This window comes from Salvelinus alpinus, chromosome 5 (assembly GCF_045679555.1).
Source record: "Salvelinus alpinus chromosome 5, SLU_Salpinus.1, whole genome shotgun sequence".
NCBI classification, from domain to species: domain Eukaryota; kingdom Metazoa; phylum Chordata; class Actinopteri; order Salmoniformes; family Salmonidae; genus Salvelinus; species Salvelinus alpinus.
In genome coordinates this window covers 62,767,702-62,793,776 of record NC_092090.1, presented here as the reverse complement: position 1 = coordinate 62,793,776, position 26,075 = coordinate 62,767,702, and the positions used below count along the sequence as shown (strand labels likewise).

The window sequence follows — 26,075 nt, the reverse complement described above, 5'->3', positions numbered from 1 at the left end:
CTTGCATTTAAGAGCAGTTGGAGGCCACGCAAGGAGAGTTGTAATGGAGGTTAGTTAACACAGTGTCCAAAGAAGGGCCAGAAGAATACAAAATGGTGTCGTCTGCGTAGAGGTGGATCAGAGAATCACCAGCAGCAAGAGCGACATCATTGATGTATACAGAGAAAAGAGTCGGCCCGAGAATTGAACCCTGTGGCACCCCCATAGAGACTGCCAGAGGTCCGGACAACAGGCCCCCTGATTTGACACACTGAACTCTGTCTGAGAATTAGTTAGTGAACCAGGCGAGGCAGTCATTTGAGAAACCAAGCCTGTTGAGTCTGCCGATAAGAATGTGGTGATTGACAGAGTCGAAAGCCTTGGCCAGGTCGATGAAGACGGCTGCACAGTATTGTCTTTTATTGATGGCGGTTATGATATCGTTTAGGACCTTGAGTGTGGTTGATGTGCACCCATGACCAGTTCGGAAACCAGATTGCATAGCAGAGAAGGTACGGTGGGATTCGAAATGGTCGGTGATCTGTTTGTTAACTTGGCTTTCGAAGACCTTAGAAAGGGTAGGATAGATATAGGTCTGTAACAGTTTGGGTCTAGAGTGTCTCCCCTTTTGAAGAGGGGGATGACCTCTACAGCTTTCCAATCTTTGGTAATCTCAGACGATACGAAAGAGAGGTTGAACAGGCTAGTAATAAGGGTTGCAACAATTGCCGCGGATAATTTTAGAAAGAGAAGGTCCAGATTGTCTTGCCCAGCTGATTTGTAGGGGTCCAGATCTTGCAGCTCTTTCAGAACATCAGCTATCTGGATTTGGGTGAAGGAGAAATGGGGGAGGATTGGACAAGTTGTGTGCATTATATAATCTGTGACTGCATGGGCAGCGCATGGAGGCTACAACTCATAGAAATCCCTCCCCAGTTCACTACTAAAATGTCGGAAGCATGGTGGAAGCCCTCAGTGGCACTGCCCATGCTAAAATTGCATTTTTGCCACTAGAGGCCTCTATCGTTCTCTATGGGTGGGGCTCCCACGATGGCACGAATTTCCCATTACTTTCTAGTTGGAGGGGCCTTCAAGTGGATTATTCCCAGTGGTATGCTGGTATTTGTACATTTACGAGGTGTTATGAACACAGCAATTAACCTCTCAACCGTGTAGCAGTATGGACAGCCTCTTAACAGCCATGACATCTTGATGAACACTGTCCATGTCTCAGTCTGAGTGTTGACTTGAGTTTCTCTCTTGACTTTCTCTGACTTTCTCTCTTCAACATACTGTTACACCACAAATTACTTTATGCACCTAGAGTCAATGATACTGGTAGGAATATATTGCCAATTTCCTTAGACTGCGCCATCCCAGACAAATTGTATATATAGGACTATAGGTGGTCGAAAATATGATTTCATCTATTTCCAATACTTTTGATTGATAGATGATGACAGTAGCCTATATCCTTTGCTCCTGTATGGTTGAGTGGCGCAAAAAGGGGCGTTTCTGTCGTGCAGAAGAAGGGGCGTGTCTGGGTTGTTTGGTTACAGCTGATAGTCGCGTCTTCCGCTGCCTCCATCATCAATACGACACCGACTGCGACTATTATCGGGGAAAAAACATCCACTGACAACATTTCATTATCCTTCAGAACCGACCGGAACGGGGCCAAGGGTATGTTTAACGGATAAACGGCTGTTACGATCGTCGTGTCTCGAAACCAACGGTGGTGGTGAAAACAGTGAGTAGGCTATGTTATAGACAGGGCATACGGGATGTAATGGTTCGATACGGTATCCCAGGCTACATCAAAGCGTCTCAGACAATGACAAATACGTGTTATTTGACTTCAACTATAATCATTTCAATCTAATAATAACTGTTCATGTTTCAGGAAACGCAGTTGTGCGATTCGAATCCTGATATAGTCACGTTGGGATGGAGAGAGAAGGTGGGAGGGATGAGAGATGTGGATAGAATCATGGGTGAGAGTAGAGGAGACCATGTCAGTAGAGAGACAGTGTGTTAGTTAGGCTGCTACTATAGCTTACCCGAGTGGAATTAAATAGTGTAGAAGGACATGGAGTGGGGGTTATAGCCTATCTGGCAGGAGCGACTCATTCTCTCTCTCTCTCTCTCTCTCTCTCTCTCTCTCTCTCTTTTTTTTCTCTTCTTCTCTTCCTCTGTCATGTCAATGCATTGAGGGTACTGTTGAATACTGTATACCGTCACACATTACTGTCTGTAATGTCTTGACGACAGGGGAGAGTTAGTGAGAAGAAAAGGCTATATAGGCCTATACTCCTACACTCTTTTGCAGCAATCGCGCCATCTAAATTTCATTGCAGATTGAAAGGTGCAAGAGTAGCCAGATGTAACCTGATGTAGCTGTCAACAATTGTGTACCTACACACACACAACCACACTTCATAAGAGCACATACCTCTTTGCCGCCCTCTCACTCACTGCCTTGTAGGCAGGGCCTAATCGCCCACTCAAGCTGCACAAAGATCCGCACACACACACACACACAGCCATTCACACACACACACATGTTGCACACGTAAGTCATTTATAAGTTCAGAAACAACCTGAATAGTAACTGAATGTTTGCTTTTCTGCACAGTTTATTGCTCAATCTTGGTCAGGTCGTTATTGTAAAAGAGAATGTGTTCTCAATGTCTTACCTGGTTAAATAAAGGCAAAATAAATATAGGATGTTGCATACAGTGGTTGCTCCACTAAAATATTTGCGATTATGCTGCGGTACTTAGAGGTAATTTATGGTTTAGTACGGTACCCTGCGTCACCACTTCATTGTTCCAGACCAGCACAAGGGGGAGTTAGAGCACTGATTATGCTTTTGGGGCCTACTGTCTCTCTAACTGACAATGAATGGGTGACATAAACCTAAATAGAAACTGATAATTGTGCACGACTTCAGTATTACTTACTAAAACTGTAGTTACACTAAGGTTTTTATTATTTTATTTTATTAGAATTATTTTGCTCTTACTGTAGTAGTGTAGCCCACTCCCGACCGGTCACGTTGTACAGCACCTGAGTGGCGCAACGGTCTAAGACACTGCATAACAGTGCAAGCTGTGTTGATGCTGGTTCAATACCCGTGCCGGCCTTGACTGGGAGACTCATGAGACGACTGTAGGTTTTTGGTTTCTCTCCCTCTAAAAACAGAAATTGTCACACCCTGATCTGTTTCGCCTTTTTTGGATTGTCTCCACCCCCCTCCAGGTGTCGCCCATCTTCCCCATTATCCCCTGTGTATTTATACCTGTGTTCTCTGTTTGTCTGTTGCCAGTTCGTTTTGTTTTGTCAAGCCTACCAGCGTTTTCCCCTCTGTTCCTATCTCTCGATTGTTCCTGTTTTCAAGTTTTCTGCCTGCCCAGACCCTGAGCCTGCCTGCCGTCCTGTACCTTTGCCACACCTATCTGGATTACTGCGCCCCTGCCTGCCTTGACCTGTCTTTTGCCTGCCCCTGTTGGATTAATAAACTGTTGTTAATTCGACATTGTCTGCATCTGGGTCTTACCTGAAACGTGATATAAATAAATAATTCTAAATAGCAAACTGGCTTTATTTACAAATTAGTAACAATGTCACCCGATGTTCAAGAATGGCTTTTTTTCTCACTCATTTTACGTTATATGAAATATTCTCCAAAATATTGTTATTTTTTAAATAAAGCGATTATTATTCATTTTGAATGATATAAAAGCCCCTTGGATATTCTCATTGATATATTATTAACCCTGTTATTAGCAGGACAATATATATTGGTCATATTGGTCATGGCTCCCGAGTGACGCACAATGGGATTGCCTTGCATTTCTCCAGCTGTATCTACTGAAAGCACGCAAGGTTCAAGGCACGAGGGCAGGGGGCATGGGACGGGCCGCAGTGCCGCGCACAGAAGATGGACCTAGCCCATGGGGAAGGGAGGGGGAGGGGGGGTGGATCCCCACCCAGCCACACTGGGTAGCACAGAGCAACAGTGTAAGGGTCACTGTAATGGAGCTGACTAGGGAAACGTTCCCGCTGTTCTTAGTGCCAGTCTGTTCTTAGTCAAACTAAAACAATGTAACTAATAATGGCATCTTTATGCTTTCGTTAATTAAATAATGATCAAAAATACTCTTTCAGAAGCCGATGTTTATTTAGTTATGGATCCATAATGAATTACTATGGGAATAAATATCACTGAATTACAGAAATATTGGAACAGAGTTGTCTAATAAAGGTAAACAAATGGTTGATTACTGGAAAATACTTTTTCAAACACACACAGTCACGTACTACAGTGCCATTATGGCTATTAGCAAGTAGTTGGACAATAGACCTGCCTAGAAGGAGGGTAGGGGGATAATTCTATCGTCAATTGTATTTCTTAGTTAGGTTGGCTGTATCACAACCGGCCGTGATTGGTTGCAATTTCAGTTTAATCTACCAGAAAAGACCAAACAAATAATACAACAAAATGTATTATTATTATGTATCACATCCAATCGTCCAGTCCCATAGGGCAGAGCACAATTGGCCCAGCGTTTCTCTCCCTCTAAAAACAGAAATAAATGTTTTTGCCCATACAAATATTATTTTGGCCATTATTCAGATTACAATCGCTCACTTTAGTTTTTTTGAAAACAAAATTACCTCCAAAATATTGTTATATATTATCAAGTTGATGGCACAGTCATTTAAAAAAATATATATATATATATTTCACCTTTATTTAACCAGGTAGGCCAGTTGGGAACAAGTTCTCATTTACAACTGCGACCTGGCCAAGATAAAGCAAAGCAGTGCGACACAAACAACAACACAGAGTTACACATGGAATAAATAAACGTACACACAATAGAAAAAAAAGTCTATATACAGTATGTGCAAATGGCGTGAGGAGGTAAGGTAATAAATAGGCCATAGTAGCGAAGTAATTACAATTTAGCTAATTAACACTGGAGTGATAGATGTGCAGATGATGATGTGCAAGTAGAAATACTTGTGTGCAAAAGAGCAAAAAAGTACATATAAACAATATGGGGATGAGGTAGGTAGATTGGGTGGGTTATTTACAGATGGGCTGTGTACAGCTGCAGCGATCGGTTAGCTGCTCAGATAGCTGATGTTTAAAGTTAGTGAGGGAGATAAAAGTCTCCAACTTCAGAGATTTTTGCAATTTGTTCCAGTCATTGGCAGCAGAGAAATTAAAGGAAAGGCGGCCAAAGGAGGTGTTAACTTTGGGGATGAATAGTGAGTTATACCTGCTGGAGCGCGTGCTACAGGTGGGTGTTGTTATCGTGACCAGTGAGTTGAGATAAGGCAGAGCTTTACCTAGCAAAGACTTATAGATGACCTGGAGCCAGTGGGTCTGGCGACGAGAGCATACAGTGGTAGGTGGTATATGGGGCTTTGGTGACAAAACGGATGGCAATGTGATAGACTGCATCCAGTTTGCTGAGTAGAGTGTTGGAGGCTATTTTGTAAATGACATCGCCGAAGTCGAAGATCGGTAGGATAGTCAGTTTTACGAGGGTATGTTTGGCGGCGTGAGTGAAGGAGGCTTTGTTGCGAAATAGGAAGGCGATTCTACATTTAATTTTGGATTGGAGATGTTTAATATGAGTCTGGAAGGAGAGTTTACAGTCTAGCCAGACACCTAGGCATTTGTAGTTTTCCACATATTCTAAGTCAGAACCGTCCAGAGTAGTGATGCTGGTCGGGCGGGCGGGTGCGGGCAGCGATCGGTTGAAAAGCATGCATTTAGTTTTACTAGCGTTTAAGAGCAGTTGGAGGCCACGGAAGGAGTGTTGTATGGCATTGAAGCTTGTTTGGAGGTTTGTTAACACAGTGTCCAAAGTAGGGCCAGATGTATACAGAATGGTGTCGTCTGCGTAGAGGTGGATCAGGGAATCACCCGCAGCAAGAACGACATCGTTGATATATACAGAGAAAAGAGTCGGCCCGAGAATTTAACCCTGTGGTACCCCCATAGAGACTGCCAGAGGTCCGGACAACAGGCACTCCGATTTGATACACTGAACTCTGTCTGAGAAGTAGTTGGTGAACCAGGCGAGGCAGTCATTAGAGAAACCAAGGCTGTTGAGTCTGCCGATAAGAATACAGTGATTGACAGAGTCGAAAGCCTTGGCCAGGTTGATGAAGACGGCTGCACAGTACTGTCTTTTATCGATGGCGGTTATGATATCGTTTAGTACCTTGAGCGTGGCTGAGGTGCACCCGTGACCAGCTCGGAAACCGGATTGCACAGCGGAGAAGGTACGGTGGGATTCGAAATGGTCAGTGATCTGTTTATTAACTTGGCGGCACCTACATATAGTGGCACCTACATAAAGCTGAGTGACTCGCTCATTCATGGCTTTGGATCAAAATAAATAAGTACCAACATTCTTTCTGATAGTCTATAACAAAGAAATGTTTTGGTTATCCTGACCTGGACACCATGTACAGTATTATAATAACCCATTTGGGCTATTAGCATGACAATATACCTTGACCAACACCTCTCTCTATTTTGATACTTTGTGATACAGTGGCGCATCTGTCTAAGTCACCGCATCGCAATGCAAAATGCGTTGCTACAGATACCCGTGCCGGCCGCCACCGGGAGACCCATGAGGCAGCTTTTGGGTTTAATTTAGAATCCTCCAATCCTCTATGTAATTATTGGCAGAGAGTCACGTCATATTTTTCGATATACTGTAGGCCTACCGTAGGCAACATGAGTCTCACTAGTGTTGAGTAATGTGCTGTTAAAAGTGGTGTAGGTCTTATTTATTTAAAGAGCATATTGCAGTTAGAAGCAATAGGACTTGAAGCAATAGCCTACAACTATTTTAGCACCGTTTCGCGCTGCTCTGAGACAAGCATGGGGACTGGTCTTGATAAATCAATGAGATTTTTATTTTCACTGAATCTCCGTTTGGGTATTGGTTAGACTAGAATTATAAAATTAGGGTGTAGAAATGTTATGCTCTTAGTGTAACCTTTATTTAACTAGGCAAGTCAGTTAAGAAAATAATCTTATTTACAAGGACAGCCTACTCCTTCCTCCCTGTTGGGGAATTGAACCCCAGTCTCCCACATGCCCGCACAACACAGGGATTCTTTAGCTAAATAGCCAAGTACTGTAGCCTACTCCCGACCGTCACATTGTACAGGGCCATATTTTCCATTCCATCCTAATGGAAACCCAGAGGGTTTTTCGTTTTTCTTGTAATAGAAACACCATAATATTAAGCAAATTAATTAAGCAACATTTGTTAAAATCACTCCCATATACTATGTTCTTACAAAAAAAGGTTTTCAATTCTCTAGTACAGCCACTATTGAAGGCTATCAAATGCATCTCAAAGATGCCCTCTTCTGGTCAAACTAGCACTAACTAGTGGTACCAGTGGTTGGCACTTAAATAACCTGCCATAGAATTCTGCGGCACCACGCAAGCTATGCTGCAGTAGGCTGCAACTTTTAAAGGACGAACCAATGTACTACAACACCATTTGACCGGAACTGTTATATTTTTACACCTTGTATTTCACTGTGTAGTATAATTGTTTAGACAGATGATCCAACCTCTTTCATAGACGTCATTGTGAATATTACTGCCTCTGCCTTCTGCTACCATCTGGATGAACAGTCTATTTGCATGAGGGTACTTATGAAGAGCACATTATTAACTTCTCTCTCTCTTCCTCCTCCTCCGCCTCAGTGTGTGTGCCTCCAGTGCCTCCTTTAGCCCTTGATGACCCACACTGCTTCCCAGTGTGTGAGGCTGAGTGACTCTCTGTCCCCTCTAACCCCTCACCCCTGACCCTTCGTCATGGGCAGTGTGGGTAGTGGAGTGGCAGGGGAACAGGAGTTTGCCATGAAGTCCGTGGGCACTAGGACCACCCTGCCTCGCGCTCCGCCCCTGTCTCGCCGTTGCCCCGCCGACCGTAGCTGCAGCACCGAACGACTCCCCCCAGCGACAGCCTCCGAGGGAACTGCGTCTAGTGAAGAACGAGGAAGTATTAGTATTGGGACCGCAACTGGGAAAGACCGGCCCCCGGACTCTGACACGGACCGTACCGCTACAACTGCATCCAACTGTGACCGGGGGGATACAGGGGTGGGATACGGAAACGGAGCAGGAAGGAGGGAGCGGGAGAGTGGAGGGAGGGAAAGGGAGAGTAGAGAGGATAGGGAGAGTAGAGAGTGGGAGAAAGAGAGGGAAAGGGAGAGTGCAGAGAGGGAGAGAGAAAGGGAGTGGGAGAGGGAAAGAGAAAAGGAGAGGACAGAGAGGGATAGAGACAGGGTAGAGAGGGAGAGGGATAGAGAGCGGGAGAGAGAGAGGGTAGAGAGGACAAGAGAGAGGGTTGAGAGAGAGAGGGAAAGAGAGCCACGAGGAGGGGTTGTGAGTCTGGATGTATGCAGTAACTTGGTGGGACTGGGGGAGAATGATATTGGTACTGGGATGACCCCCCACCAACAAAGAGACACTGGAGGGACCAATACAGACAATCACAACAACCCTCCAAACCACAACCCACCCCAAATCCTGCCTGTCTCTGGCAAACTAGAGCAGGTATGTTCCTTTTCTCAAACAAGTATGTTTGTAGCTAGGGTCATGTGGCTTATTGGTATAGTGAGTTAGTTCACAATTAGATTACAGCAAAACCAGGGTTGTGTGGGTTTGATTCCTGCATGGGACACACATACTCTGCTGTATCCTTATATCATTGCAGTTACATAAAGACTTTATAATTACACTGTTGTATAATTACTTGACTATCTTATAACAGCTGATGAAATAGAATTTGACATGGTGAAAAGGTCTTACAAATATATATTGCCATAGTACTTCATAATGATTTCTAGTGTTTACTAATTTAAGACATTGACGTAAAGGCTTTAAAGGAGAATAACGGCACATTTCGAAAATCAAAGTGCACACCTCGGTCACTCGGAGAAAACGCTCACTTCAGCTCTAGATAGAACTTAGTTCTGTCACAGGGAAAATACTCCATTCGGCAAGTCCAGTCTATTGTGAGATATGGCATATACATTTTATGTCATAATTTGGGTCACTGGTTCACTATTTTACCTTTTCTGAGATCTCTGCCAATTCGGCAAGTCCAGTCTATTGTGAGATATGGCATATACATTTTATGTCATAATTTGGGTCACTGGTTCACTATTTTACCTTTTCTGAGATCTCTGCCAAGCAAGGCGGTAACAGCAGCTAACTCATGCAACAACACACGCACGAAGGGGCTCCTCATAAAAAACACCGGCAGTTTTCAAAATAGCCTAAATCAGACTTTAGCACATCACCCGACCCAACACAACACCCCTCAGTAGTAGCCTATTTAATTTGTCTTTTTCAATGCTTTGGAAACCAATCAGAAAATGCTGTGCACTAAAGATGGTATTGTAGCCACACAAATACAATAGAAGCCAATTGTCGATCTCATCAGAAACACTGATCACAACCTTTATCTAAATTATGTTGCTGGTGTATTTTGTTAGAATTTTGGAATATATAAGGTTTTTACCAGTTCTGAGTATATCCAGGCTCGAGTCCCGTAAGCGAAACCACACAGCTGAAGCAAAGTTTCACCCAAATTTGTATTTATTCTTTTAATATATTTTTTGTAATTTTACCTCCTTTTTTTCTCCCCAATTTCCCGATATTACGATCTTGTCTCATCACTGCAACTCCCCAACGGGCTCGGGAGAGGTGAAGGTCAAGTCATGCGTCCTGCCGAACATGACCCGCCAAACCGTGCTTCTTAACACCCGCTCGCTTAACCCGGAAGTCAGCCGCACCAATGTGTCGGAGAAAACACAGTTCAACTGACGACTGAAGTCAGCCTGCAGGCGCCCGGGCCGCCACAAGGTGTCGCTAGAGCGCAATGAGCCAAGTAAAGCCTCCCCGGCCAAACCCTCCCCTAACCCGGATGACGCTGGACCAATTGTGTGCCGCCCTATGGGACTCCCGATCCCGGTTGGTTGTGACACAGTCTGGGATCAAATTCAGGCTGTAGTGGTGGCGCAACACTGCAATGCAGTGCCTTAGACCGCTGTGCCACTCGGGAGGCGTTTCACCCACATTTTAGATAAGAAAATATCCACCTAGCTTTCTGTCATGTCAACCATCCATCCAAATCAAATAATTCCATGTGTCTGCCTTTTGTCTTTATAAACTTGTACATAGCCTTTTCCATGATATGGGGTAATCCAATGAGCAACACTGCAGCTGTTGATTTGCAGTGATCATTATTCATCACATATGCTATAAATAAACAATGCACGACTTTGAAGGAGTAGGGTATTTGATGCATGTTTGATGCAAACATAGGCTGTAAGAATACTTTTTCATTTTATAAAATTAGCCTACATTTTCACATTCTCTTGCTCGCTCGAGGAAGGCAATTTGTCCCTGTTTGCAAACAGAATCTCCTGCATAATTTTTGTCAATTATTGTCATTATTCTACCAATTTGTAAATGTAGGCTCATAATAAATGTAAATAAATCATATTTGATCTACCCCAATGAGCATCAATCACATACTGTATCTACTGTATCTATTATATCTGCACAATTTTTTTTCCAATGATATGTTTGCTGTCAGCTGGCTACTGTAGAAAAGTTACAATGTAATTAAGCATTTGTTACATAAATGAGCCTTTTAGCCCATATGTGTCATCCTAGGAAGTGGACGTTATGTTGCACACTCAGTAGTCTTTCCCACTCATTTTAGTAAATATACTTTGCTGTAATGATCTGATCACACCATACAACGAGGGATGTGGCCTACAGTCAGAGAGGGAAGATGGACAATGTTGACAGGCAGGTTAAATTATGTCCAATGGAGTTGCAAGCTTAAAGTGTGAGGCGGGATTAGGTCGGCCCCTTTCCTCTTTGCTTGGCAGAGATCTCAGAAAAGGTACAATTGTGAACCAGCGACCCAAATGTATCACATAAAACATATATGACATATCTCACAATCGATTGGACTTCCCAAATGTACTATTTTTGCTGTGACAGAACGTTTATATTTTTCGTAGATTTGCGTTATTCCACAAAGTTTTCTCTAGCGCTGCAGTGAGTGGGGGCTGTATAACCCTGTGACATTGCTCTGTCTCTACCTCGCTCTCTCTGAGTGAGAGAGGTTCGCACTTTGACAGACAGTCCAATAACGAGGGGGGTTTAGGAACATAGAAATTTGCTGTTATTCCCCTTTAATGTGTTGTTTTGCTAACAGTTTCCTCTCCTGTTTCTTTATAACCATCTCTACCCGTATCGCTCTTTACCCAAATCTCTCTCTCCTTCCTCCCCCTTTCCCTTCAACTCTCTAGAACAACTCCGGGCTGGTTCGTCCTTCTGCCTTTAAACCAGTGGTTCCCAAAAGCTTTCACTCCATGCAGAACCTCATAGGCCAAACCACTAGTGGTGAGGGTAGGGGTGCGGGGGGGCGTAGAGAAGGAGGAGCAGGGGGAGGAGAACCAGGGGCAGTTCCAGAGGCCCTCATTCTAGACCAGGACAGCCCAGGAAGAGGCAGCTGCCGGGCAGAGGGAGCAGGAGGGGGTGAGGGAGCAGGAGGGGTCCAGGGGGGGATGTCAGATTCGGGGAGAAACTCCTTGACCAGCCTGCCCACCTACACAGGCTCTAGGTCGGGCTATGTGCCCCCAGCGGCCCTGGGTACTCTCAGTGCTTCTACCAGCCATATCAACAGACTGGGGACCACCGCTGGAGCTGCAGCGGCTCAGGACAAGCTGGAGAAACCAGGCTACCAGGTGGGTAGGGTCTTTTGAACATAATTACAGACACTGCAGTCGACTCCGAATGAGTTCATATTTGATAAGCGTTAACATACTTTTAGCGTAGTGCAGTTTACCAGCAGCAATTCATATACATTGTTTTTACTTGCTCTGGGTATCTGCACCTATCCAGTTTGGTACCAGTCCAGTGTGGACTGTATATGAATCTATGTGAGACTATTCCAGAATGGGCTGAGTGCCTCGGACAGTGGCCACTCCTCTTCAGGAAAGAGCTCCTCATCCTATCAGAGGCTGAGCCACCTGGGGGACACCCCAGCACCCCTTCGCCCCTCGCCTTCCTCTGATGACGTCATCCAAGACCTGGAGGACCGGCTCTGGGAGAAGGAGCAAGAGGTGAGAGGTGAAAGGTCATTTTGTGGTCAAGGGGGATTTATTTTAGTAGATGGATGTAGCAATTATCATCGCTTCGGTCAGTGCCAACAATCCTTCCCTCCTCTCCTGAGCTCTCTCTCCTCTCCTCCCCTCTCCCAGGTGCAGCACATGCATCGTAACTTGGACCAGAGCGAGGCAGCCATCGTCCAGGTTTTTGAGGAGAAGCAGCGCGTGTGGGAGAGACAGATGGAAGAGCTGCGACAGAACTATGCCTCCCGCCTGCAGCAGGTGACCACACATTCCACAGCGGCATTAACCAATAAGAATCCACCAAATGTTGTTCGTCTCTTCCTCTGTGTACAGGTGACGCGCCGCGCCCAGCGCTCCCAGAATGCCCTGCAGGCCCAGATCACCCGTCTGTCGCAGGACAAGCGGCGCCTGCAGGAGGAGATGCCTGCCTTGCTGGCCCAGAGAGAAGAGCTGGAGAGGAAGTGTCTGGACTTCAAGAAGGAACAGGCCGACATACTGCCACGCCTGGAGGAGACCAAGTGGGAGGTGTGTGTCGTGTGGTGGTGTGTGTGTGTATGTGTGTGTTTGTGCATGGTGCGTCGGTATGAACAGCCCCATAACACTGCAGCTCTACCTTACTATACTATATGCTTTCCCTGCTGTGTGGTCCAGGTATGTCAGAAAGCGGGGGAGATCTCCCTGCTGAAGCAGCAGCTGAGGGAGAGCCAGGTGGAGGTGACCCAGCGGGCGGGAGAGATGGTGGCCCTCAGGGGTCAGCTGAAAGAGGCCAACGCTCAGCTGAGAGACCGGGAGGAGGTCATGCTGGGCCTCAAGGACTCCTACACCAACAAGAGCCTGGAGCTGGAGCGCTGCCAGGGAGAGCTGAGGAGGACGCTGACTGAGGTAGCTATACACATACAAACCTGTAAGTCACATTTCTGATGACACAAATACGTGACACTAGATGGGATATCCTGTTGTTTTAGAGTTAGGGATCAAAATGAAACCGGACCACACACATACATGCAGTATATGCACACTAGTGCTGAGTGATTAAACACTAATTGACCGACGTCAGTTCAATTATTTGAATTCCATTTATTTATTTATTTTTCTGTGAGCTCAATGTGCACATGGCACAGTTCCTTTAGTGACAAATGAGATCCAAACTTAACAGTGCGATGTAGTAGGGAGTTGTTGTTTCCAACAGGACAATATTCTACATAGTTTAGTGCATAAAACGTCGTAATTATTTACAATAACCATAATCCATTGCGCATCTACTTGTCCGGTCTGCGTTTCATTTACGCCTACTAAATTAGGTTCGTGTGGTGCAGACACGGAGAGGGACAGAAGAATGTGTGATCGTGAGGTGATATATAGAGCAGCTGTTGCTTCGCGAAGTGTCTGTACCTGAAAGTACATGCTCTAAGTGATTGATAGTTGGTATTCAGCAGTCTTAAAAGTATGCCTTATTTACTTTGAAGAACTACAAAACAGTGATTTTGTCAGACAGAATAGGCAGCAGCTCTATAGAGATGAGATGATGAATTGGAATGATATAATAAAGTCAACGAATAAAACAAATGTACTATACACAACAATTTTATTTAAGTAAAACTGAATAAATGATGGTAGTAACCAGTAATGGGCAGTCACTACTAGGGTTGCACATTTTGGGGAATATTCAGAGGTGGAAACTTTCCATGGGAATTAACGGGTATATATGGGAATTAACGGGAATATATGGGAATTAACGGAAAAAAATGCAAATTAATATTAATACCATTTAAATATCGATGTTTTTTGCATTGGATATATTTACCATATCATATGAAGACAGAAACATAAACATTTTACCTTCTCATAAGTAGACATAATTGCAAATGATTAAATCCTTCCGATATAAATTTTAAAAACTATTTAGTTACGAATTTAACTTTAATTAAATGAGTTGACTCTTCACATGGGATGATTTCACTGAACAACAAAAGAAAGGGAATATTGAATGATCCCCAATGATCCATTGCATCTCCCAAAAACGTTTTTAACATACATATGTAAAATGATAGTCTAGAAACTAAAGCTTGGGTTGTCTGCCTCTCAGGCTTCCATGTCTTCTCCCTGGACCTCCTCAATGTCCACCTCTTGAACATCAGACTCTGAAGCCTCATCTTCACTGTCACTTTCCAACCTTGTTGAGGATGGCTCATTGTCAGGCTCAAAAAGCCTCAAATTTGCCCGGGTGGCCACCAATTTTTCAACACTTGAATTGGTCAGCCTGTTGCTTGCTTTGGTGTGTGTGTTCCCAAACAAGGACCAGTTGCGCTCGGGGGCAGCTGATGTTGGTGGGATTTGGAGGATGATGGAGGCAACAGGAGAAAGAACCTCAGATTCACAAAGTCCCTTCCACCAGGTGGCTGATGAGATATGTTGGCACGACTGCCATATTGCATCTCCATCCCCAAAGCCCTTGCTTGGAAGTGTACTTCGCCAGACTGCCAAGAACCTTGCCCTCATCCAGGCCAAGGTGGCAAGACACAGTAGTGATGACACCATAGGCCTTGTTGATCTCTGCAACAGACCGGATGCTCTTGCCAGCATACTTGGGGTCCAACATGTACACTGCGGTGTGTATGGGCTTCAGGCATAAGTCTTCACGCTTTTTGATGTTTTTCAGAACTACAGTTTCCTCTGCTTAGAGCAACAGTGACGTGGGCATGGCAGTACGGATTTCTTCTCTTACATCTGCAAGCAGAGTCTGAACATTAGACAGGATGGCATTGTCTCCCTCAAGTCGTGCAATGGCTACTGCTATAGGTTTCAGGAGTTTCGGGCTGCTTACCACTATCTTCCAAAATACATCATCCAGGAGGATCCTCTTGATGGGGCTGTCCATATCGGCAGACTGTGATATGGCCATTTCTTGGAGAGACTCCTTCCCCTCCAGGAGACTGTCAAACATGATGACAACACCACCCCAACGGGTGTTGCTGGGCAGCTTCAATGTGATGCTCTTATTCTTCTCACTTTGCTTGGTGAGGTAGATTGCTGCTATAACTTGATGACCCTTCACATACCTAACCATTTCCTTGGCTCTCTTGTAGAGTGTATCCATTGTTTTCAATGCCATGATGCCCTTGAGCAGATTTAATCCATGAGCAGCACAGCCAATGGGTGTGATGTGAGGATAGGACTCCTCCACTTTAGACCAAGCAGCCTTCATGTTTGTAGCATTGTCTTTCACTAGTGCAAATATTTTCTGTGGTCCAAGGTCATTGATGACTGCCTTCAGCTCATCTGCAATGTAGAGACTGGTGTGTCTGTTGTCCCTTGTGTCTGTGCTCTTGTAGAATACTGGTTGAGTGGTGGAGATGATGTAGTTAATTATTCCTTGCCAACGAACAATCGACCACCCATCAGAGATGATTGTAATAGTCTGCTTTCTCTATGATTTGCTTGACCTTCACTTGAACTCTGTTGAACTCTGCACCCAGCAAATGAGTAGATAAAGCATGTCTGGTTGGAGTGGTGTATGCTGGGCGAAGAACATTCAGAAATCTCTTCCAGTACACATTGCCTGTGAGCATCAGAGTTGCATAGTTGCATACACAGCTCGAGCAAGACATTTATCAGCATTTCTCTGACTACGTTCCTCCAGTGAGTCAAAAAAACTTATAATTCCAGGAGGACCATGAACTATTGCTATCGATAAGGTCATAATTTTCACCTCAAATAGAAGTAGAGGGACTTTTGTCAGAGGTTGCTTGTTGTGAGCGCTGAGGGAACTTTATGCACTTGGCCAGATGAGTCTGCATCTTTGTTGCATTCTTCACATATGATTTGGCACTGTATTTGCAAATGTACACAGCTTTTCCTTCAACATTAGCTGCAGTGAAATGTCTCCACACATCAGATAGTGCCCGTTGCATTTTCCTGTAAAGATTAGGGAAAAAATGGTAATAAAAAACAAATACAATTCCATGTACAGATAAATAGTTAAGCAGTAAGATTAAACAACTCCTTTGTAAGATAAATGTTTTAAAATGAAACATGTATGGAAACAGGTGAATTAACACTCCTCAGTTAGCAGGCTCAAGCAAGCTAAAACCCACATGGTAGCAAAAACTAACTAGCAGAAATTGTTAACAAGTTAGAAATGATTTAAACACACTTTTCTGTATTCTACTATTTACTAGTTAATAAATATATAAAATATATTCACCCCACCCAGTATTGTAATCAAAATTTATCAGAAAGCATGTAGTCCTTGACTCAGACAGTGTAGTAGTGTGGGCTCAATAGCATCTCATTAGTGTGCAAGATCTTGAGAATCAGCTGTACATGTGATGGAAGAGTGCACTGTGCATGCAGGGGGTTGCAATTCCATTGAATTGGGGATAGTTTAACCAAAATATGCCACAAAACCTAGAATTGCCCGGGCTTAACTTCCCATGGACAATTTCTGGAAAAATTCAGGGAAATTTACCAGAAAGTTTCCGACACTTTGAAACCCAGTCACTACCATCATTGGACTTGTATTAATTGTTTTATTCTGTGTTGTTACAGTATTCAACCAAAATAATTTAACCAAAATTGAAAACCGGGATTATTTTAAAATGTTTCAATATTTCTTTATACCGAACCAACCTCAAAAAGCACGAATCTCTCAGCACTACTCTATAGAGATGAGATGATGACTTGGAATCAAATAAAACAAATGTAATATGCACAACAACTGTTTGTTTTTATAAGTACTATGAATAAATTATGGTTATTAAGTGATATGCAGTAATACCATCATGGGACTTTTTCGAATTGTTTTATTGTGTGTTACAGCATTCAAGCCAAATAATCAAAATTGAAAACAGTGAACCAACCACAAAAAGCTCAGAGACAGCACTAATGCACACTAAATCCTCCTTCTCTTTGCCAGGTGTCTATCCTGAGGGAGAAGCTGGGTGTGTTTGAGGCTGAGGTTCTGGGTCTTAAACGAACTCTGGGGGAGCTGGGCGGAGCGGTTGATCCTGCAATAACACAAACCCTAACAGCAGGAGGGCTACTCCCCCCCTGGGGGGCTCTCTACTGCCTCCGCACCCCCACTGAGCCCTCATCCACCCCCCTTACCCACACCTCAGATGCCCTGCTCAGCTTTCAGAGTGATGAGGCAAAAGCCCAGAGGCAAGAGACACAGAGACAGGAGAGGCAGCAGCGTGAAGAGGCCCAGTGGTGTGACATGCAGCCACGCCAGGAGGCCCATCTCCGTCAGGAGGCTCATCTCCACCAGGAATCCCAACTGCGTAAGGAAGCTCAACTTCGTCAGGAAGCCTACTTGCGTCAGGAGGCCCAGCAGCAGCAGCAGCGCCAGGAGGCCCAGTGGGAGGAATCAGGGAACCTGCGTGAGCAGCTGGAACAGCTCCAGGGGGCCTTACGTCTAGAACGTCAGCAGAGAGAGCTCCAAGCCCACAGTTTTGACCAGGAGCGACACACCTGGATTGACGAGAAGGAGCGTGTGCTGAAATACCAGGCGCAGCTTCAGGTCAGCTATGTGGAGACTCTACAGAAAAACCAGGCTCTAGAGCAACAGGTGGGACAGCTGGGGACCAAACTTACCCCCTCCCCATCTTCCAGCTCCCCTCCCCCACCACCAGCCCTGTCAACCCTCCCTCCCCTGCCCGCCGTCCCTCTCCCTGCCCCCATTGCACTCACCCTCTCACCCCCGCACTGTGAGGACCAGAAAGGCCCCCCTTCCCTCCTCCAGCTGCCCTCACCCTGGGCAGGGCCCTCACGCCTGGAGAGGATAGAGTCCACTGAGATTTAGAGAGGCTCCATTCTACTGAATATCAACTTGATTACAAACAACAAAAGACATATTAAACTACAAAACAGAACTGCAACGCAAACTGTACCATTGCATATTGTACAGTTAAAACAACCAATGCAAACTGAACAGCAGAGAACAATACAATAGAGTTTTAGACTATGAACACAAACTATAATTGAATACGATACAGTATTAAAGAAAACAACAGAAAAACAAACTGAAAGGCTACATTATAGAATGCAATATAAACTACATTACAAGCAAAGTACACTATATCTGAATATTAAAACTAAACTACTCAATCCTGTCAATGATAAAGTATCCATTGCTTACCATGCAGTCTTGGTGGGAAGCAGTGACACTCAGATGGAAGCAAGATTGGCACCAAAAGTTCCAAGATGATAACATTCTAGTTTGAATGCAAATAACCATGTTATTGTTCTGGGAGGCTTGGTACCAACCTGGAGGGTAGTTTGCCAAAATGCATGTCTATGATAATGGGACATGAAGTCGGGGAAAACAGAATCATATTTTAGAGGATAATCAGGGGCGAGGTTTTGCGGAATGTGCTTGTCTTTTCCATTTCTGGGGCGATGTTTCTCTCAGAAGGTGTGTGAGAGGATTGTGATGAGAAAGTGGATGTGTCTGGAAAGTGAAAATTGTGGATGAAAAATCCAAAGTGGTTTTTAATAGGAGGAAATTAGGAGAATAGTAGTGTAGTTGATTGGTAGTTGTTTGGTTGGTTCCGTTTCAGCTCATTTCCTGAAGTGGCTTGAGATGAAATGTAGTCGAACTCTGAATGATTCTTAATGTAGATTCAGGGATATTGGAGAACCTCCCACTAGGCACAGATGTCATTTCAACGTCTCTTCGACATTGGTTCTTCGTCATTTCATTGAAACGATGTGGAAACGACATTGATTAAACCAGTATGTGCCCAGTGGGCTGGCTCTCTGGCACTACAAACTGTCCGCGGTGACTAAAGATGAACACAAGGGGTCCGCATTGAGCTGTGTCAGACCTCCCCACCAGCAGAGAAAATTACTTGAAAATGACTGTTTATTCCGGGGTCTGCGAAAGAGACACGGGAAACACACTGGCTTTACTCGGATATTGTCATTATTTATACTTTCAAGATCGTGCTTTTATGACGCAAGAGTGGGAGGAGAGGAGAAGACCAAGTGACAAGAGTGAGCAGAAAGAATGAGGTGAAAAAAGTGAGGACAGAGCTGAAACTGACTTCATATGTAAAAATAGGAGGCAAGTGAGAGTACAGTAGTGGAAGAATGAGAGGCTTGGGCCAGAGAAAGGCTGAAATAACTTTCACCCACCCAGCCCTTTCAAATCAGCAAGGGTGCCAGTTTTCAAAATGGGATGCATCCCAAAGAGTTAGAGAGCCAGACAAAGGAAGACATTGCCTTCCCTAGGTAGGGTTCAGACTTACTGCACTATGTCCTATTGAGGAGATCAGACCGAAAGTAGACTCGATTAGATGTGAATAGTATGGCTTTTATGTGTTCATGTTTATTCCAGCATACCAAGATACTGCGTGTGAATATTTAAAGAAATCAAATTATTACTATTACAATTGTTATTATTATTCTTGTGAATATTATAAGCTTTTCTTGAATGTTTCTTAACTGTATGAATGCTAGTTTAGATCTACTACATGGTTCAACCATATTGTAAGAATATGTTGAAAATCAACTACTAACAATATCAACTATATCCAAAGCCGTTGTTACTTTCTTTTTGTTGTTGTTGGTGATGTCAATGTAATTACTGTATTGTTTTAGAGGGGAAATTGCCACCAATGTTTTTGTACTTATTTTAACGGTTTGTATTTATGTTACTGTAATGGCTTGATGAAGATCACTCCTGGGTAAAATCAAACTGAATCAATAAAGATGCAAGGAAATAAACATGACTTAATTTCCAATAGGGTTATTATACACAGTGTACAAAACATTAGGAACACCTTCCTAATATTAAGTTACACGCTCTTTGCCCTCAGAACAGCCTCAATTCGTCAGGGCATGGCCTGACTCTACAAGGTGTCGAAAGCGTTCCACAGGGATGTTGACTCCAATGCTTCCAACAGTTGTGTCAAGTTGGCTGGATGGTGGACCATTCTTGATGCACAAGGTAGTGTGAAAAACCCAGCAGCGTTGCAGTTCTTGACACCTTCAAACCAGTGCACCTGGCACCTACTACAATATGATCTTGTTGCCATCTGATATACATTCAGATGTCATAAATCAGCACTGCAGAGCTCTCCCTGTACTAAGCCGTGCCTTGATTGTATTACTGTTGATGATATCTGGAAATGTGCATGTACACCCTGGCCCATCTACTGTTGCTAGCCCCAATTCTGACTTGTGCTCTGATATCTGCTTCACTGATTTCTGCTCTCATAAAAGCCTGGGTTTTCTGCACGTTAACACCAGAAGCTTATTACCTCAAATGGATCAATTGAAATTGTGGGTTCACAGCTTCAATCCAGATGTGTTGGCCATTACTGAGACGTGGTTCAGAAAAAGTGTTTTGAATACTGATGTTAACCTTTCTGGTTATAACCTTTCTCGGCAAGACAGATCTTCCAAAGGTGGGGGATTGGCAATCTTTACCAAGGATCACATTCAGTGTTCGGTTGTCTCTACCAAGTCTGTCCCCAAACAATTTGATTTGCTGGTTTTAAGCATTAAACTTTCAAATAGCTCTTTGTTGACTGTTGCTGGGTGCTATCGTCCTCCATCAGCACCGGCCTGTACCCTACCTGCCCTAAGTTCTCTCCTGGCCCCTTACACTAAGTCTGAATTTGTCCTGCTAGGTTACCTAAACTGGGACATGCTTTAACCACCTGAGTCCTAAAGCAATGGGACTCCCAAAATCTTTCTCAGATGATCACCAATCCACAAGGTATGACTCCAAACACCCAGAAAAGGCTACTCTCCTCGATGTTATCCTCACAAATAATCCTGATAGGTATTAGTCTGGTGTTTTCTGTAATGACCTTAATGATCACTGTTTTACAGCCTGTGTTCATAATGGCTGCTCAGTGAAACGACCTGTCCTGATTTGTCATAGACGCTTGCTAAAAAACTTTAATGAGCAAGCCTTCCTTCATGACCTGGCCTCTGTGTAATGGTATAGAATCAGCTTGATCCCCTCTGTCGAAGACACTTGAACCTTCTTTTTTATATTTTCAGTGGTAACACACGCCCCCATTAAGAAAATTAGAATTAAAAGCAGGTTCAACCCCTGGTTCGACCGTGATCTTGCAGAGTTACGCCACCTCAAGAATTGCATTTGGCGAAAGGCTCGGCACACGCATACTCAAGCTGACTTGCTATCGTTCAGGCAAATGAGAAATAAGTGCACTCAGGCTATCCGGAAGGCCAAAGTTAGTTACTTTAAGGAGCAGTTCTCTCTCTGTGGGTCTAACCCCAAGAAGTTCTGGAAAACGGTTAAAGACCTGGAGAATAAACCCTCCTCCTCACAGCTGCCCATGTCCCTTAATGTTGATGATGTGGTTATTACTGACAAGAAGAACATGGCTGAGCTCTTTAATCACCATTTCATTAAGTCAGGATTCCTATTTGACTCAGCCATTCCTCCTTGCCCGTCCAACATTTCCTCATCTCCCACCCCTTCTAATGCGACTATCCCCGATGCTATTCCATCATTTCCCCCTGCCCCGCAACAAGGTTTCTCCCTGCAGTCACTGAGTCTGAGGTGCTAAAGGAGCTCCTTAAACTTGACCCCAAAAAACCATCTGGGTCAGATGGTTTAGACCCTTTCTTCTTCAAGGTTGCTGCCCCTATCATCGCCAAGCCTATCTCCAACCTTTTTAACATGTCTCTCCTTTCTGGGGAGGTTCCCATTGCTTGGAAGGAAGCCACAGTTCATTCTTTATTTAAAGGGGGAGATCAAGCTGATCCTAACTGTTATAGGCCTATTTCTATGTTGCCCTGTTTATCAAAAGTGTTGGAAAAACAGTCAATAATCAACTGACTGGCTTTCTTGATGTCTATAGTATTCTCTCGGGTATGCAATCTGGTTTCCGCTCAGGTTATGGATGTGTCACTGCAACCTTAAAGGTCCTGAATGATGTCACCATTGCCCTTGATTCTAAGCAATATTGTGCTGCTATTTTTATTGACTTGGCCAAAGCTTTTGATACGGTAGACCATTCCATTCTTGTGGGCCGGCTAAGGAGTATTGGTGTCTCTGAGGGGTCTTTGGCCTGGTTTGCTAACTACCTCTCTCAAAGAGTGCAGTGTATAACGTCAGAAAATCTGCTGCCTCAGCCACTGCCTGTCACCAAGGGAGTACCCCAAGGCTCAACCCTAGGCCCCACGCTCTTCCCAATTTACATCAACAACATAGCTCAGGCAGTAGGAAGCTCTCTCATCCATTTATATGCAGATGATACAGTCTTATACTCAGCTGCCCCCTCCCCGGATTTTGTGTTAAATGCTCTTCAACAAAGCTTTCTTAGTGTCCAACAAGCTATCTCTACCCTTAACCTTGTTCTGAACACCTTCAAAACAAAAGGTCATGTGGTTTGGTAAGAAGAATGCCCCTCTTCCCACAGGTGTTATTACTACCTCTGATGGTGTAGAGCTTTAGGTAGTGACCTCATACAAGTACTTGGGAGTATGGCTAGATGGTGCACTGTCCTCAACACATATAAAAGATGCAGGCTAAAGTTAAATCTATACTTGGTTTCCTCCATTGTAATCGCTCCTCTTTCACCCCAGCTGCCAAACTAAACCTGATTCAGATGACAATCCTACCCATGCTAGATTACGGAGACATAATTTATAGATCGGCTGGTAAGGGTGCTCTCGAGCGGCTAATGTTCTTTACCATTCGGCCATCAGATTTGCCACCAATGCTCCTTATAGGACACATCACTGCACTCTATACTCCTCTGTAATCTGGTCATCTCTGTATACCCGTCGCAAGACCCACTGGTTGATGCTTATTTATAAAACCCTCTTCGGCCTCTCTCCCCCCTATCTGAGATATCTACTGCAGCCCACATCCTCCACATACAACACCTGTTCTGCCAGTCACATTATGTTAAAGGTCCCCAAAGCACACATATCCCTGGGTCACTCCTCTTTTCAGTTCGCTGCAGCTAGCGACTGGAACGAGCTGCAACAAACACTCAAACTGGACAGTTTTATTTCAATCTCTCCATTCAAAGACTCAATCGTGGACACTTACTGACAGTTGTGGCTGCTTTGTGTGATGTATTGTGGTCTCTACCTTCTTGACCTTTGTGCTGTTGACTGTGCCCAATAATGTTTGTACCATGATTTGTGCTGCTACCATGTTGTGTTGCTACCATGTTGTTGTCATGTTGTGTTGCTACCATGCTGTTGTCATGTGTTGCTGCCTTGCTATGTGTAACGATCGTCTTGAGGAGAGAGATTGGACCAAGACGCAACGGGTAATGAAGACATGATGAATTTATTAAACAAGACGAAAACGAACTACACTTGATAATAAACAAAATAACAAAACGACGTAGACAGACCTGAACTGGAAAAACTTACATAAACACGCAGAACAGGAATAGACTACACAAACCGAAACAGTCCCGTGTGGCGCGACAAACACAGACACGGAAGACAATCACCCACCAACAAACAGTGAGAACATCCTACCTTAATATGGTTCTCAATCAGAGGAAATGAATTACACCTGCCTCTAATTGAGAACCATATCAGGTAACCCATTAACCAACATAGATACACATAACATAGAATGCCCACCCCAACTCACGCCCTGACCGACTAAACACATACAAAAACAACAGAAAACAGGTCAGGAACGTGACATAACCCCCCCCTCAAGGTGCGAACTCCGGACGCACCAGCATAAAGTCTAGGGGAGGGTCTGGGTGGGCATCTGTCCGCGGTGCCGGCTCAGGCTCTGGGCGTGGTCCCCACCCCACCATAGTCAATTCCCACTTTTGTAGCCCCCTCCCAATGACCACCCTCCAAATACACCCACCTAAAATAAGAGGCATCAGCGGGACAAGGGGCAGCACCAGGACAAGGGGCAGCACCGGGACAAGGGGCAGCACCGGGACAAGGGGCAGCACCGGGATAAGGGGCAGCTCCGGACTGAGGGACGGCAGCTCCGGACTGAGGGGCAGCTCCGGACTGAGGGGCAGCTCCGGACTGAAGGACGGCAGCTCCGGACTGAAGGACGGCAGCTCCGGACTGAAGGACGGCAGCTCCGGACTGGCTGACGGCTCTCGCTGCTCATGGCTCGCTGACGGCTCTGGCTGCTCATGGCTCGCTGACGGCTCTGGCAGATCCTGGCTGACTGGCGGCTCTGGCAGATCCTGGCTGACTGGCGGCTCTGGCAGATCCTGGCTGACTGGCGGCTCTGGCAGATCCTGGCTGACTGGCGGCTCTGGCAGATCCTGGCTGACTGGCTCTGACGGCTCGGGACAGACGGGCGGCTCTGACGGCTCGGGACAGACGGGCGGCTCTAATGGCTCGGGACAGACGGATGGCTCAGACGGCGCTGGACAGACGGATGGCTCAGATGGCGCTGTGCAGACGGATGGCTCAGATGGCACTGGGCAGACGGATGGCTCAGATGGCACTGGGCAGACGGATGGCTCAGATGGCACTGGGCAGACGGGCAGCTCAGACGGCCTTGGGCAGACTGCAGACTCTGGCCGGCTGAGGCGCACTGTAGGCCTGGTGCGTGGTGCCGGAACTGGTGGTACCGGGCTGGGGACACGCACCTGAAGGCTAGTGCGGGGAGGAGGAACAGGGCATACTGGACCCTGGAGACGCACATTAGGCCTGGTGCGTGGTGCCGGAACTGGTGGTACCGGGCTGGGGACAAGCATCTCAGGGCTAGTGCGGGGAGCAGCAACAGGACGCACAGGACTCTGGAAACGCACAGGAGGCTTGGTGCGTGGTGTAGGCACTGGTGGTAATGGGCTGGAGACACGCACCACAGGGCTAGTGCGTGGAGGAGGAACTGGGCTCTGGAGACGCACAGGAAGCCTGGTGCGTGGTGTTGGCACTGGTGGTACTGGGCTGGGGAGGTGGCGCCGGAAATACCGGACCGTGCAGGCGTACTGGCTCCCTTGAGCACTGAGCCTGCCCAACCTTACCTGGTTGTATGCTCCCCGTAGCCCGACCAGTGCGGGGAGGTGGAATAACCCGCACCAGGCTATGTAGGCGAACCGGGGACACCATGCGTAAGGCTGGTGCTGGTGCCATCCTTGGTGCCGGCCCAAGGAGACGTACTGGAGGCCATATATGTAGAGCCGGCTTCATGGCACTTGGCTCAATGCTCAATCTAGCCCGGCAGATACGAGGAGCTGGTATGTACCACACCGGGCTATGCACACGTACAGGAGACACCGTGCGCTCTACTGCGTAACACGGTGTCTGCCCGTACTCTCGCTTTCCACGGTAAGTACAGGGAGTTGGCGCAGGTCTCCTACCTGACTTCGCCACACTACCCTTTAGCCCCCCACCAATACATTTTTGGGCTTGACTCACAGGCTTCCGTGCTAGCCGCGTACCCTCATAATGCCGGTCCCTCTCTCCGGTTGCCTCTGCTCTCCTAATCGCCTCCAGCTGCTCCCATGGGAGGCGATCTTTTCCAGCCAGTATCTCCTCCCATGTGTAGCAACCCTTGTCGTCCAAAACGTCCTCCCATGTCCATTCCTCCTTCGTGCGCTGTTGTTGCTGCTTTCTCCCCCGTTGCTTGATCCTTGGTTGGTGGGTGATTCTGTAACGATTGTCTTGAGGAGATAGATTGGACCAAGACGCAACGGGTAATGAAGACATGATGAATTTATTAAACAAGACGAAAACGAACTACACTTGATAATAAACAAAATAACAAAACGACGTAGACAGACCTGAACTGGAAAAACTTACATAAACACGCAGAACAGGAATAGACTACACAAACCGAAACAGTCCCGTGTGGCGCGACAAACACAGACACGGAAGACAATCACCCACCAACAAACAGTGAGAACATCCTACCTTAATATGGTTCTCAATCAGAGGAAATGAATTAC

At 45.5% G+C, this 26,075-nt stretch overlaps 1 protein-coding gene across 3 annotated transcripts; it reads left to right on the top strand.

The window, feature by feature from the left end:
• Positions 1-1,520: 1,520 nt before the first annotated feature.
• Positions 1,521-19,925, top strand: LOC139576450 (leucine zipper putative tumor suppressor 3-like). Of its 3 annotated transcripts, none has more exons than XM_071402593.1 (9): positions 1,521-1,729; positions 6,222-6,285; positions 7,739-8,593; positions 11,371-11,808; positions 12,019-12,186; positions 12,325-12,453; positions 12,529-12,720; positions 12,847-13,077; positions 17,111-19,925. In XM_071402593.1, exons 3-9 carry the CDS (start codon positions 7,850-7,852, stop codon positions 17,993-17,995), a joined length of 2,787 nt encoding a protein of 928 aa, XP_071258694.1. In that variant the 5' UTR covers positions 1,521-1,729; positions 6,222-6,285; positions 7,739-7,849; the 3' UTR covers positions 17,996-19,925. The 3 variants fall into 3 exon arrangements, with proteins under 3 accessions (XP_071258694.1, XP_071258693.1, XP_071258692.1); XM_071402592.1 differs by having other exon boundaries at positions 6,222-6,305; XM_071402591.1 differs by lacking the exon at positions 6,222-6,285.
• Positions 19,926-26,075: the final 6,150 nt, after the last annotated feature.